The 15,866-nt window shown below is 40.9% G+C and overlaps 2 protein-coding genes across 2 annotated transcripts; both read right to left on the bottom strand.

Moving 5' to 3' along the window:
* Positions 1-5,827: 5,827 nt before the first annotated feature.
* On the bottom strand, positions 5,828-15,284 carry hyal3 (hyaluronidase 3). Its single transcript, XM_010766410.1, is given in 7 exon segments — positions 5,828-5,869; positions 6,414-6,461; positions 6,463-6,541; positions 7,162-7,309; positions 7,392-7,827; positions 8,492-8,767; positions 14,855-15,284. Coding segments are annotated over 6 exon segments (1,002 nt in total). The 5' UTR covers positions 8,741-8,767; positions 14,855-15,284.
* naa80 (N-alpha-acetyltransferase 80, NatH catalytic subunit) lies at positions 8,970-13,729 on the bottom strand. The gene is made up of 3 exons (XM_010766409.1): positions 13,725-13,729; positions 12,587-12,613; positions 8,970-10,518 (listed from the first exon to the last, which is right to left on the bottom strand). The coding sequence occupies exons 1-3, from the start codon at positions 13,727-13,729 to the stop codon at positions 9,705-9,707; spliced, it is 846 nt and encodes a 281-aa protein (XP_010764711.1). The 3' UTR covers positions 8,970-9,704.
* Positions 15,285-15,866: the final 582 nt, after the last annotated feature.

Raw genomic sequence — 15,866 nt, 5'->3', positions numbered from 1 at the left:
AATCGTGCTAAAATCAAACTTCAAATGGAAGGCTGTGAAGTTTTAATGTAGTTTGTTGTAACTGTATATGTGGAAACCTTAAGGCATATGAAAACTACAAACTCCCTTGTAGTAAGATTGCAATGCAAGCTCTATCATAAAACTCCTTTAATGGATCTACTTCTTGTATCAGCTCTGGGAGGTTGACCTGCTTTGAAAGGTGCCTATCTAGCTTTACATAGCAGCTACTGAGTCTGTCCACTACACATCAATCACTGTCTACAAAATAACCTGCAATGGATGGTTTGGTTTGCAAATTACCCCTGTAACACGGACCCTGTGGCCCTCCTTCAAAACATGAATCTGTGAACATTCATTTAATGACGTTTTACCTAAGTTACCAACACAAATGCTTTAATGGAAAGGTTTTTTTTCCTTTATACTAAACAAAAATGTAAATTTGTCTTTTTACCGCCATCAAATGGGCCCCCCTCATAATACCGACCCTGTTGCCCCCTACCCCCAGAACCGCCCATGGTATTACCTGATGAGAGAGTGAACCAAACAGTTGTAGCTTAGTCCACAATTGCACTCGTTATTTGGGAAATAGAGCTTTGTTCTCAAACAAATTCACACATACACACACACAGGCATACACACAGGCAAACTTGGCAGTGAGGTCTATGGCATGAACAGAACAGAACAGTGTATCAATTTCAGCCTTGACTAAGGGTGCTTGTGTTTTATGTGGATGAGGGTTGGAGGATAGCCTGCATTTCCTAAAGCTGATACTTATCGCCTGATCCAGCTCTCCAGCACTCTGTGATCTGAAAAGATACACCGCTGATGCACTTAAGCACATTATCTGCATACCACAGCCTCACTCAGGGGCACTGTTAGAGGGAGGGTCAAAACTTTCAGAGGGCCCCAATTTGAAGGGGACCCTAAACTGAGTCTCTCATTCTTGTTTTTATAATTTGGTCATCATTTACAGTGATTTTTATATAAGTTAAATGAAAAAATTGAAGAGCAAGAAATAAAATGGAAAAGTTTGTTTTGCATTCTGGCTGTGTTAACCTATATGGGGTGACATTGTGGTTCACAGCTATCGTACTCAGGGCTTAAAGCTTATCATCTTAAAACAAAGGTCATGTGGGTGATTTTATGGGGGTGAGTGTGGGAAGGAGGCGGTAAAGATAGAAAGGAAAGCAAGAGGGGTACAAGAGCAACATCAGCCAAATTACACTAAGAGGGAATGGACATCAAAGAGGATAAGATGTGGGAGGAGCGACAGAAGAGCTGTCATATAAATCTGAAGCCTTTTAGATAATAAGCTGAGAGGCAAATGGAGAAAATGAAGAGTGAAGACTTGTCACTTAACCCCTATGTTAAGCCGTCCTCACGTGGAAATAGCTGCCACCTCTTTCATTCAATCTCGTCACAGGCCTCTTACCCAACTCTGTTTTTATGTCCAGCACTTCACCTCCCTTCTTCTTCCATCATCCATCCATCCAATGGGCCTCCTCTCCTCCACCTTTGGTCACTGTCCACTGGGTCGTGATGAGAGGCATGTTCAGGCAGGCCCTCTCAAAAGGTCCATCTTCCCTTTGAGGATGATTACTTTAATCCACAAATCAGAAGACCCCATGAAGTTGCTGGTACTTGCTTGTGAGAATATAAGAAAGAAGAAACAAATTAGATTGACAAAGTTGCTGCTTATCAAAATGTCACTGAATAATCCACAGATTTAAAGAAAGAGTTTGAACTGATAATGATTGGATTTTCCCAACCAATCCAATCATGACTTCATTTGTGCACACAAACAGGCAGGCAAATGTGATACTTGTATTAGGTAACTCACAAAAATGCATGCAGCGATCAGCAGCACACACGCAGAGAAACACTCACACAGCTGTGTTATTAAGCTGTGTGCCCCACAGGTTCTCAGAAAGCACTTCCATTAGGACCTCATAGAGCTGTAGTGCACTTCTGAGTAATACCTGTCACTTCTGTTGGAGCTGTGAATGGATACATTACTTGGCATGTGTGTCATTACGTTTTTGTGAAGGAATTATCACAGCAAAGCGCTTTACAGAGAGGGAGAGGTTCTTCTTTTTGTCTAGTGAAGCATCATTTTTCTTCATCTCTATTTTCCCTCTAAGCCTATAAATCCTACTGTTACATATTACGTCAGGCAATGTTTGGTTTCTACACACCTGGAATGTCGTAAATCATAACTACAGTAGCAATAGTATTTTTTCAAGCAGGAACATAACTCTAACATATATTTAAATACATTTTGATCACTAGATGTTATCTGTTATAGCTGATGTACATTTGGAATGAGAAGTGTCAAAATAATCACATTACAGTTTACATGTGTCCTGATTAAACAGGTATTAATCTCATCTGGGTTAATGTTTGCAAGTTCTGACATGATTCATATTATGCTCTCTAAAACAAGATAAATTATCCGTGTCCGCTGCTAGAAATAATGTTGCATCAACAACTTTTTTTTTATTTCCAACATAATTCTGGTGGATGCTCCCCAAGTCTGAATATACCTTTGGACTGAATTAGCTACAGTATACTTCTATGATGATTTTTACCATAACTTTACTGATTAAGTTATGTACTTGCACTTACAAGTGTAAAAGTGTCAAGTAAATTGCTTTACAAATGTAGTTTGCAAACGACAATTTGGTCAATTAATTTCTCAGCTTGGTAGCTCAAGTATGCTACAACGCTGTTGCTAGGGGAGCTAAAAGAATAAACATTGTATCTCTTTATCTTCTTGGCTAAACTATTCTGTCATTTACACAAAAATCAAGTCACTGGCTTATAGGTGACCAATACAGTTGGGAAATGTACACTTAGGTTATTATGGAGGCATATTACATGTTAATGTTGTTCTACATTAGTCCTGTATTAAACAGAAGAAGCAGACCAGGCAGGCACCGACAGATGCGCGTGGATACGGACGTGCGGTAGCCTAACCGTGTTCGTGTTTGTAAACTGTAAATCTCTTCACAGTTCACTAAACATGACAGAGGGAGGAAAAGTCTGATGGATGGAGTGAGAATCGTGAGAAAATAGATGGGAGGATAAGGTCATGTGTTCCCCAATCAGCAGGGGGAAGAAACATCTGACTTGAGGGTAAAACATGGTAGCAGAGTATTTTGTTTACGGAGGAAAAGCAAAATTGGGAATGCAATATGTAAATGTCTGCAGTGTTGACAGAAACCTTGAATTTTTTAACTTGCTGCAGATAAACGGAGGTCATTTTAGTTGAAACTAACGTTGACATTTGGTATGCTTATTGTTTGGAAATCATGGGAAACACAGTGTTCCCATGATATTTACATAACAAAAAATTCACTTCGGCATACAAAGGAAAGAAGAGAACAGAGAAGAGTCACGCAAATTTGTTTTTGATTAAATAAATAATGTGCTTGTAGAGCCAAAGCAGATGTTAAGAGTGAGAGACAGGTGCATGCAGCAGGTGTTCTGAACCAATAGGAAGTCATTATTGAAGCTTGGCCCGTTCATTTGCCTATAAACACAATCAGCAGATGTTGAAACACACAGCTAATGGAGGAAAATATTAATTCAGGTCAAGTTGACTTTTCTTTTCTTGTTATAACTCAGTAAATCTGTAAATACAGCTATAATAAACTGAATTACACTTTTTGATGATATTATTATTTCTGGTTATTATTGTGAATCAATCCTGTGAAACATAACTTTCCTTAAAACCTCAGAACCAGGCTGATCATCGTCATGTTTTTGATTCAGAAATAAAATGTATGGAAAATATGACTGTTGGATCCAACACCTTCGATTAAGAAACAGACTGCACAATTTTACAATTCTTTATATGAGGCTTAACAAGCATATTATAATAAATAGTTTGGCATTTCATTTAATCTGCAAGCGCACACAAGGCAGATGAATACAAGTACAATCCCTGACACAGAGACTATAGAGACTTTGCCTGGAACAGCTGATTGAAACTCTACTCTTTTTATTTCATCTGAAACAGGAATCCATCTGCACAGAATGTTGTAAACAAGATGCAAGAGAGGCTGCCTCAGGTGCTGTTATCTCCTTTTATGTGCTTTATTTGCGTCTCATTCTTTCTCTTTTTGAAACAAACAAACAGAGACTGATACTTTAATAAAACAGAAAGAATTCCCCTCGCAGGACAGAGAGTGCTGGACAGAATTCGCTCTGGGCCTGACCACGGCTCACAAACATGGGCCAGTGCTCCAGAAGAATGTGCCAGAAATAGAAAAAATAATGTCTGTAATATCATCTTAAATGAAGTACACCAGGCTTGTTTGTCCAAAAAATATACTTTTTGGTGGGTTTTACAATACGTCGTTTTTTTATAAAAAAATAGGAGACACATTTTAACTGGATTACTCAGATAAATAGCTGCTTAAAATTCGATGAAAGTATCATAAATGAATGTTATTTTGAGGAAATAAAAGGCACAGGATGACACCAGGGTTTAAAAGGGACAAACAGGACATTGAAAATGACAAAGAACTTGTGCAGATTGATAATTCTCCATTATAATTCCAAATAGGTGGATACTGCATTATTCTGTCCTGTATCAATATTTAATTTTCCCATTACAGCTGACACCCTGAGTGATGCTGCCAGGTGGAGGCAGTGAGGATCATGCAGGAAGAATGAGATACAACCATCCATCTGCGATACGAAAAGGCATCCAACACAACCATATGTTCTCTGGAAGGATTTTTTATTGAACATTAAGTCCTATTTCCATGCATCACGTTCTTGAGAAACATCATGCAGCTGCTGTTTTCTACACGAGTGGCTGAATGTTAACCACCTCATTTCATCATACCAAAAAAATAACAACATATCTGTGAGAAAAGCCCCTAAAAAGTCATTTGGAAAAATCCGCTGACTGTTTTTTCTGTGTTTGGATTGCAAAACTCCATGAGATCCTCGCTCATAGACAGTTAAATAAAGCAATTTAGCAGTTAGTGCATGCCAGAAATATTACAACCATATAGCAACCCCTGTATGTGAGTGTGCCTGTGGACTGTAAAGTGTATTTTTGCAGCGCTGTTTGCCAAGCATGACGGGCACCTTGACTATATCCCATGATGGATGAAACTCACACCAAATTGCTGATGACACAGGGCCTCCCACGCCAGCTGGCAGGGGCACATCGCACCCTCTACATGTCACAACCCCAGGGTCGGCTCATCTCCATATCCAGTAGTTTCACCTGACACACTCAAGGCAAACAGTAATGTTAAACCAACTGCAAACACAAATAAAAGCTTGTGCAGACATGAAAGAATAAATACATCAACTAAATCACACGCATGCATGTAAAGACACGAGATACCACATGATAAAAGAGGCTGAACCCTGCGGCATAGAGAAATTACTTATATTTTCTCGCTGACTCAGAGTGCTGGAAGACATACAGGATCAAAAATAAACACTCAATATCAGAGTTTCTGTATAGAGACACCTCCTAAAGTATGTGTGAGGATGTTTTGTTAGTGTGTAGGCAAAAAGCCATCTCACCAAAGTTGCCAAAACAGAGTTGCCATGACTTTAGCTTAAATATGTATGGTTCCTGGAGGATAGTTCTTAACTATTTCATGTCACTTGTATTCAAATTGTATCCACATATTTGAATATCTGTTTGCATCAGACCACCTTTATAGAACTAGTTCTCCAATAGCAGTAACAGACTTTCTCTCACACTCAGACACACAGCTTTCTTTATCCCGAGTGACATGCCACTTCAATTCAATCAAAACCAGAGATCTGTCGAACTAAAACACAAAACTATCCATCACTTCAGCAGTCTGGTCTTTTTAACTACATAAATATACACCTACACAAAAGCACACATTAGTGTTATCAGAGCGACGAGTTCTTTCCTTGCTCCTGGTTTAAGGCTGATAGTTCAGACCACCCCTTCTGAAAGTCAATGAAATGTAATCCAGCTGAGGCACCTATAGATAAACACACAATCACAGATAATTACCGTCCTTTTTTAATGCCACCATCGTGGTTAACAGATATTTAGATTAAAAACAGATGAGAGTGCTTACAATAGAAAAGGATCAGTTAGACTGTAAGTGCTTCACTAATTGCTCTGTTAATAGCAAGCACTGTTTTGAAAGGGTTGAAAGGCCACTCTACCACATATACCATAAACAACAAGCATAAAATGAGCTAAATACACAACTAAAATAAAATAAAGAAAACACATTAACCTCCGCTTTCTATTTTCTGAATACTAGTAGCTTGAGTAGGTTAAATATTAAGTTTGGAGAAGTTTGGATTTATCAGTCAGCTATTTCTAAGACTTTGTTGAGTTTAACACACACACACACGCACACATTGATGATTTTATGAGTTCCAAGTAATCCCACTTTATTAAGAAAAGTGAGAGTGTGTGAGAATGGCAGCCTGGCGTATGGGAAGGACCGGTGTGGCTTGGTTAGTATCGTTGCCATGGCGCCAAACTGACGACAACCTCAAAGCCTCCAGCAGTCTGTGTCTGAGAGCAGAGGAACGTCCTTCAGTTACTCCTTTAAAGGGTTCACCCAAAGACCATATACATATTTCTCATCTTACCATATAGATACAACTAGATTGGGTTTGGTGTGAGTTGAATAGAGACGTTCCCTCCTCTCCATCACAATGGAACTAGACGGCACTCGTTGTGCTCAAAGTGGAAAAAATAGCATTGAAAAACTAAAGAGCAATGTGTCATGACCAGGTTAGTATGTAAGAACTATTTTCTCTCTACCAAACCGCATAAATCAATAAGTGAATGCAAGTAGATGCAAGCTTCCTTCTGCGAGGTGATTTGGTGAATAATAGTCCCACAGGAAACCAGGTTATGATTTCTGGAAAAAGACATGGGTGTTTAGATTCTTCTAAAGTATTTTTTTCCGCCTTGAGCACCACAAGCCGAGTGCCATCTAGTTCCATTATATTAAACAGAAAGCAGTCGATTATATATATCTAAATAGCACAACAGGTAAGAGGAGGGGTGAACTGTCCTTGAACATCCTGTGTACAAAGCTGTGTACAAAGCTTTTCGTTTGTTTGCCGGTGAATAACAGTTGTTCATAGGTTCAAGCAGTGTGAGCACTTCTTCATGTCTCTCTGTACCTGACCATCAGAGCTGCGTCCGTGGACCCTTCCAGCCATGGAGGCAGGTAGATGCTGGGATACAGAGCGGAGGACTGACTCCAGAGCCAGGACAGACGGTCGTTCTGCTCTTCGGTTCCTGCATGGCAGCGTCCTGTGTAGCTTTGATCTAAACACAAGTAAAACACACAGGCTCAGTTCTTATCATCACCATCATGAACTGCAACAATGTATTACAGTGTTTCTCAAACCTGTCTTTTGCTTGTGATTATTATAGCAGGCAGGGAAACCATAAAACCCCCAGAGTCCCTCGGGGCGATGTGTGACCCCCATTCGAAGCGTCTCCCCCATGAACCTCCGAGCACTCTCCTCAAACGTCTTCTTTGCCAACAATGTCGTTTCCCTTTCTGACAAATCTGGTTTCTCCTGTCTCACCAGCAGCTTAGACTGCCTGCGATACTCCATCTTGGTTCCAAAGTTTCTCTCCCACAATGGCCGCCAGTCTTCCCAGTCGATAACAGCTAACCCGTTGAAGTTTGGCTGCAGAGAGGAGGACATCTGCGACAGCGCCAGGGAGAGGTGAGCCGAGAGGTCGCTGAGCTGAGGGATCCCTCCGTTGACCTTCCCCCCGCCTCGGGAGAGGTAGGGGTATTTCCCCAGGCGGTCGCGGTAGAAGATAGTCATTTTCTAGAAAAGTAAACATTTGAAACTATTAGCTTTTAGTCTCTTTTAGCTTGTTGTTTTGGTTTTATGTCACATTTAGCTAATTAGCCTTAGCCTCCTCACCAACCTTTATTTTACAGCAGCGGGCACATTTATTCAGCATGAACTGCCCTGATAAATTGGTTTAACTGCAAAAATACAACATCCTAGCCATCCAGATCATTTCCATTTAGCATTCAGCCATAATGGAGCTGAAAGAGGCAAGTGCACAGCTAAAAGCAAAGGCTATATCTTTTAGAGGCCAAATGATACTGAGGGATAATACCCAGCCAGGAACACCCTGCTGCCGTCTGGCAAGAATTGAAATGTTTGTTTGCTCATTTAAAAACATATTTGTATATCACATGCAACCAATTTGTAATATTTAATTAATTTAAAGATCGAACCAATGGGTGAAAAATATATTGCAATAGTCATTTTCAAAAGTACTACTGCAAAAGCAGTTATTGTAATAATTACAACCAGAATGTAACAGCAGATCAGACTGTTCCCATTAACCTTATTTATAGCAATGGCAGACACATGTAAATACTAAACACTTCAAATTGAGTCATTTAACTCAAGAATATGTTCAGAGTGGACTGGGGTCAGTAAAGTGGGGTCACTGTACTTCACCCTCTGGGGTCACCTGTCCCAGGAAGCGCTGCTCTCGGTTCTCCACGATGTCGAAGGCTCTCAGGTCCAGGTGGATGTTGAAGCGTGAGTGACACTGAGCTGTGGGCAGGTTCCACACCACAACAAAGGGCCGCTGCTGCAGGATCGAATCTGCTGCTGCAGCAGGCAAGGGGTTGTGGGGGTCTCCATGGGGGGAGGCCGGGGACAGAGGGGTGAGAGAGAAGAGGAGGAAGAAGGGGTGAGGGAGGTGAAGCAGCACCATGGCTGCTCAGCCACTGACGGGTCCTTCCTGACAGGAGAGAGATTTCATATGAGGAACGGTTCTGCCCTGGGTTCAACAAGTCATAAACACATACTGTTGAAATTGGGCAGCCCATAATAGTTTATTTTTTGTTTAGCTAATTCTAACTCCTTGTAAGATTATATTTGATTAATAATAAACATTAGGTGTAGTATAGGCGAAGAAAGACAAATGTATAAGTTTATAAATCCTTTTTATTACCAGAATTGTGATGAATTACACTCATCAACATGAAAAAGTGATTTTAAGAACGTTTCAGTTCTCTGGCAGTTCAACAAGGCACAGTGATCCTCATGTTCAAGATTACAGTTCCACATGAAAACATCAAAAACAGTGAGTGGTTGGTTGGGATAAACCAAAATATGTTCTAAAATATGTTTTACTAAGCGTTCACTCGACCTTTGTCACAATCCATGTCTTTCAAAAGATTCCCTCAAGAGAAAACAGTTACATGCAGTAGATATTTAAACTCATTAACGCATCCAGAATGTATTCATATGGAAATCTTAAAAGTGTAATTGCTGGAAACCAGATGTCTCCTACTTCCCAAATAATTAACTATCAGTTTATGTGACCTCAAGTCTCGACCTCAAGTCTCGACCTCACACCTCTGTAAGGTCGCCTTTTGGAGACTGACTGGCCGGTAAACTAGTGTGATGCCATAACAGATATCCTAAAGACCCAGTGACAAATCGAGGGAAATCAAATCTGAATGGTTTGATGAAGATTTTCATATTTCACAGTCTGTGGGTTGGTAGGCAGGACTAATTTCTCTCTGAATTGTTCTACACCCTGTCTTCTTCCATACATTTTTGTGTGTCTGAGAGACCATTAATAGTGAGTGAGGTTTTAGAATTTGTATATGTTTCTATTGATGTGTGCACATATACACAAACACGTATGAATGCAGCGGAGTGTGTGTTCGTCAAATGTCTTTGAGCATCCAGTAGATAGGAACTCCTTTAGCGTCTCTGTAGGGAGTCTCAGTCAGAGTCTGAACTACAAGCTGCCCTGCAGACTGAGGGGGAGGAGGTGGGGGGGGAGGTATCGATGAAGGTGGTGGTGGACAAGGTGGAGGAGGTATGGAAGGAGGTGGTGGAGGACAAGGAGGTATGGAAGGAGGTGGTGACCCCACAACACAAGCACTGTGTGGTACACGAGCCTCCATCTTTGTCCGCGTTTGCTCTTGTGTGTTTTTCTCTTGACCCGGCATTCTGGAGAACCTCAAGAGCGTCTCCATGGGAACAAAGAGAGTCATGGCACCTGCGTTCTGCACGGGCGTAGTCAGCACGTACCCCAGGTGGGCGTAGAAGTCCTGCTTATCGTGGGTGGTCAGGTACAGGCGCTTGAACCCTCTGCTGTTGGCGTAGCGCTCCGTCTCCTCCATCAGAGTGCGGCCGTAGCCCCGCCCCCGCTCCGCCCTGGACACCACCACTGACTCCAGGAACAGGCTGCTGCTCCGACCCACCACCCGGGACAGCCGGGCGTGGCCCAGCAGCCGCTCGGCCCCTCTGTGGCCCCGCAGGAGAACCAGGCACACAGGGAACTCTGCGCAGGACTTCTGGAGGGAGTGGAGCCGGGCCGCCTGGCTCCTCCGCCACTCGGAGTTCACCAGGTCAGCGCAAGACCCCAGGAGGTCCGGTCGCCGGTGGATCGGAACCGCGTGGATCTTCTCAGAGAGCTGCGTCTCTTTATCTTCTCCATCCAGGGGGGAGTGTGTCGGACAGTCCGGTTCAGACCTGTCAGGGTTGAACTAAAGTCAGTCTGTGTTCAGTGTCAAATGTTAGCAAATACAGATGTTAGCAAATGGTTGCAACATGCAGTTCTTCCATGGTGTGGTTGGTCTGATTACATCACAGTATGTTTTACACAACAGGAAGTTGAGTTGAGATTGTTGTCTTGTAAAATGGGACAGATGAACGAGACGTTTTGTGCAGGATAATCATCCAGTGTTCTGAACGTGCTGCTGTAAGCGGAGACACATGACACAGCAGGATCCAACTAGAGTGTTGATCTCCTGCAGATCTCACCCAACGCTCCCTGTTTCCACTGCAACCTTTACTGCCCTTCAGTTTCTGTAATAGACTGCTACAGTAAGCCTTGATCATGGACACTGAGGAGGACAGGGTGAGTGTTCAGGAGAGAGACGTTGACTATGAAGAGCAATGAGAGCGATGTTCAGTCACAAAACCATGCAAAACAGCTCTAGAGTAGGGCTGTAAAAAACGATTCATGTCGTTATAGAATAATCTGACAATGAATTACTCGATTAATGTTGGTAAGTACAATTTCAAAACATAGTAACAAAATGACCCATCATTTTTGAAAAAGGTCATTTTGAAATTGCTTGTGCTGTCCAACCAACGGTTCAAACCCCGAAAGACGTTCAGTCTAATAATATAGCGACTAAAAAACACAAGTAAGTAGGTTTCATTTAAGAAATACTTCAATAATTAATCAATTCAATCAAGTTAGTGTTTCTGCTCTACTGCAAAGCGCATGCCTTTCTGAGGACTTGATTGAATATTTAGGTACATTTAATATCTACTTTAAAAAGCACTGGGTTCATGAGAAATACACACTTTTTGCATCTTGGCAACATGTGTCCTGCACAGTGAGTATCAAAGTTCCCTATGAGCTCACACACAGCTGACGAGTAAAGCAGAGCCTGGTGTTACAATAAGATGTAATAAATAATTGTGTTACCCTTTGAATGTTTTGATATGTTATTGTCAGAGTTCTGTTATATCTCATGCAGATATGTTTTGTGTGTTTATTGGTTTAATGGAGTCATCATCTTGTCTCATCAGTCTGAATGAGGAAGTGGCTTATATCTTACACATCTCACCACAGTTTCTTGAGAAGGCTGAAGACATCCATAAAAACTAGTTCCTGATGCATTTACTTATCTGCAAATTATTCAAACAAATACTATTTCTATGCCTATTTTCTTGTTTTTTTGTTCATAAAAAACGACTGTGATGGATTCAAACTGAGCCTTCCTATATTGAAGTTATTAGACCACGATGTTAAAAGTATGCTTGAAGCACAAAGTGACACAACACAATGTAAGAGATAGGGTGTAGCCATTGGCGTCACTTTGTTTGAAAAAGTGGTGGGGACACTTTTTCAGATAAAAAAAACACCTCTGCATTAAGCGTCCCCCCCGCGACAAAAATACATACATATGTTTACAATACTTCCTTTGACAACTAGTGCAGTAACAATGCTACGCTGCTGCATAGCGGGAGCAACAATTGCTTTTCTATTCTCTATTCAATTATTACTAATATTAAACACGTCAGTTGTCACAGATCCAAACTTCACCACTTGGGTTAACATAAATACACCCAAAAAGGGAAGTGAACAGTCCTTCAGGTTGTACATGTTCTCTGGTGGAAATAAACTAAGTGTACAATTCTTTGTGCACGCTATTCTCAGAACATTTTAAAAAGAATGATCCTAATGCAAAGTAGTGGGGACATGTCCCCAGCGTCCCCAGGTATTCATTATGCCTATGGTGGCAACAGTTAATATCGCTAAGGCCTAAATAACTTGGTTGACTAGTACAATTAATCAGCCCTTCAGTAAGTTAAGAGTCTCCAACTATAGGCCTTAAAATCATCTTAAAGAAGCAGATCACAGAGCTGAGTTCATAGGTGAAGAAACACTGAAGAGTGTTTAAGTGTTTAAATAAGAAACAATACCAAATCAAAAAAGGTTCATCAAAATTGTTAAAATAGTCTGTGTAGTGTTTGGGAAACACAGAATGAAAACCCACCAACAATAAAAAACAAACAAACTCACCGAGAGAGACAAGATGAAGCTGAGCACCTGACAGACAGCTTTGAAGCTGGTACTCAACGAAATGTCACATTCTCACAAAAAAGGGATGTTGAAAAGATTGAACAGGAAACTGGACACTGTTTGATAATCACAGCAGGTGATCTCGAGGTTTACAAAAGAAAAGCACAGCTGTCACTTCTAACAGCAATGATGACTTCAGTGTCTGAAGGTGTTGCTGTGAGCAGCTACATTGAATTCAGCCATCACTCATCACAACACGCGGGAGAAAAGACCGTTTGAGCTCTTGAGCAAGTTCCTCACATTCTTATCTTGTAAAGCCAAACAAAAATCTACAATGGCAAATTTGACATTAGCCTACTAAAGGTGATTTTTATTGAATTATCTTAGCCAATAAATAAATGTTCTTTAATATGTTTGTATTGAATGTGGTTTCTGCTTGTCTTTCTCCTCCCTGAGCTTTGTTTTTCCAACATGTAGCTCCAAAGCAACTGGTGTGGTATGTGGTGAACTACTCACAGGGGATAGAATAACCCATTCCATTGACGACGGTAAGAACCTATCATTTATTTTTCACAGCATCAGGAAGCCCCACTTACGCAGGGCATCAAAAAATTGTTTGAAACTCTTATTGTTCCTCTCCACGGAAATCTTTAGTAAAAGGCGAAAGATTTATGCGCTCTGAAGAGAAACAAGAGTGTACTGATGAATAAGCGAGCGAGCAAGGCTCCCTATTCCCCGCCACAGCTCCCTTTGTCACGGTGTGTGTACAACTTTCAGAATAAATACCGGGATGTAGGGAATAACCCAGCATTGAAATTAACGTTAGAGTGCGTAATCATTGGACAGATCACAGGAGGGGTAGAGATACACCCTGGAAGTAGTACAGGGACAGACTCTTTTCGGTGGATGTTTTTTTTTGACAATTTAGGAAGCCCCACATACGCAGGGCATCAAAAAATTAGTTGAAACTCTTATTGTTCCTCTCCACGGAAATCTTTAGTAAAAGGCGAAAGATTTATGCGCTCTGAAGAGAAACAAGAGTGTACTGAAGAACCAGGGAGTGAGCACCCTATGATGTTCCCCGCCATAGCTCCCTCTGTCACGGTGTGTCAATAAATATTTCGAAGAAAATACCAACCGCATTGTATCAGAAGGAAAACTAAAGTTTGTTTCGTCTAACTCGTCTATTCTATTTCTATTTATTCTATTTATACTCGTCTGTTGCATTGCAACGTTTTGAAGGAAATACAAGTGTTTGTATGATGAACGTTTAAGATAGCAAGTGCACGCTATGCATTATGGGAACATGGCCCCCACGGTTACGCCCCTACTTTTTCAACATCTTTTACTTGAAAAATGCCATTGCTTATCAATACAAAACATTATGATTGGGCTTTGTTTGAATGAAGCCAATATTTTATAACATAAGAATAGCTCTCTTTTTTATATATTTCGATAAGAAACTGCTCGCCTGCATCAAACAATCCAAAGATTAAACGCATCAAGATAGTTGTTGCCTTCCGTTCCGTTTAAGCTAGTATGTTCATTTGAAACATAATGATAATAATGATAATAATATTCCTTCTGAACACCGTCTGCTTTTCTTTTGACGAAGTGTCTCCATACTATGAGTAGACCCCAGACCCACTTCTAAATATGGGATAAGTAACATGTATCAATATTGAGCTTGATCTATCAGAGCTTTGTAACTTCCACTCAGAGTTGTCATACTGTAATCATCGTCCTTTTCAAATGTTTTACAGTAACCAAACCCACTGTAAACTTGTGACAGTAAACTTAAACATGCGATTTATAAAAGTGAGTAAGACACACACATCTCATACTTATATAGAATATAAAACTATGAAATAATACAAAAATATAGTCGCCTCAACTAAGATGAGAATGTCCTATCTTTGCATGCCCTAGACTAAAATGAATGAAACATAATGTTTGAGGGAAGCCTATAAACATCTTTCATTTGAGATATGAAACAATTTGACCAGTTGGCTGCCGTAGGGGAGAAAACAACCCATATGTTGGACACATTGTCCTGTTCCCCTCTTCGAACCCACTATGTACGGTAAGACTACAGCTACAAACACACAGGTGGAACTCAGTGCTACATGCTAGCTAGCTCATGAGCTGACTTTCAGCTTTAGGAGTACATGAAGTGACATTTGTTTAAAATTTGGAGTGACCACAAGTTTACTGTTTGTTAGCGAACAATATGCTACATTTGTGTTTGTTTCTCACTACGTTACCTACATCTTTATTCTCGCGGCTCGTCGCCGGGGCTCTCCCTCCCGTGCTCGTGTTTCAGTGAAAGCTGATCTGGGGTCGGCGTTGATTCCAGCAACGCGGGAACACAGCAGCTAACAATCATCGATGTGAACTGTTCCACGGTCAGTTTCTAACCGTTAATCCTGCCTCTACTGTAACAGGAGGAAATGTTGCTGCTGCGGAATTGTCTGCCACCTAGTGGATAGGAGTGTTACTATATAAGAAAAAGCTACTACATTGTCATTTACTGGTACTTCAGAGTAGGTACAACAGCCCAGCAGTATTTTAAATGTGTATTACCTCTCCTCATCTCTATCTGAATGATTCAGTTTCACTTATCGTGGGTTTCTCTAGCCTTTCGATGGATGATGGAGGAAATCAAAGGCTCAGATGCCATTTGTTTGGTGACACCTTGAAGCAGTGGCGTAACAAGGTTGTGATTGGCCCTGGTGCAATTTTTAATTATTATTTTTTTCTTTGCATGGGCCGGCTCTGGGCCCCCGGTGCGTTGCACCGGCTGCACCTTAAATAGTTACGCCACTGCCTTGAAGCTTGACATCCTCCTGGATCTAAAAAAAATAAAAAAATGTGTCTATAATGTAATTGTACCGTTTGTCTATTCTGTACACACAACATCTATCCGTCTGTCCTTGTATACTAATCCCTCCTTAGTGAGTTTCTCTTTAAATGTTTCTTCCATACCTTTTTCCTTATCCAAAGTGTGGGTTGAAAAGGACAGAATGTGTCATAGGCTGTATACGAGTCCCCGGAGGGACATTTCTGACTTTTACATTACATTTCATTTGCTGACCCTTTTATCCAAAGCGATTTACAGTATGTGCAATAATTCCTGAGGATACAAATGCAAAATGGCTAGAATCCTGCAAACTCATTAGCGTTGAATTAGCCAAACCCTTTTATGCTACAGTACATACAGAAATAAAAAAGTTGTTTTCAGATGTTATTGCCAATACAAATATGGGTCTCAGTCTGCAAC

This window comes from Notothenia coriiceps, unplaced genomic scaffold (assembly GCF_000735185.1).
Source record: "Notothenia coriiceps isolate Sejong01 unplaced genomic scaffold, NC01 NC01_scaffold00003313, whole genome shotgun sequence".
Lineage (NCBI taxonomy): Eukaryota > Metazoa > Chordata > Actinopteri > Perciformes > Nototheniidae > Notothenia > Notothenia coriiceps.
The sequence above is the reverse complement of the archived record's forward strand: the minus strand, read 5'-3'. Positions and strand labels throughout refer to the sequence as shown.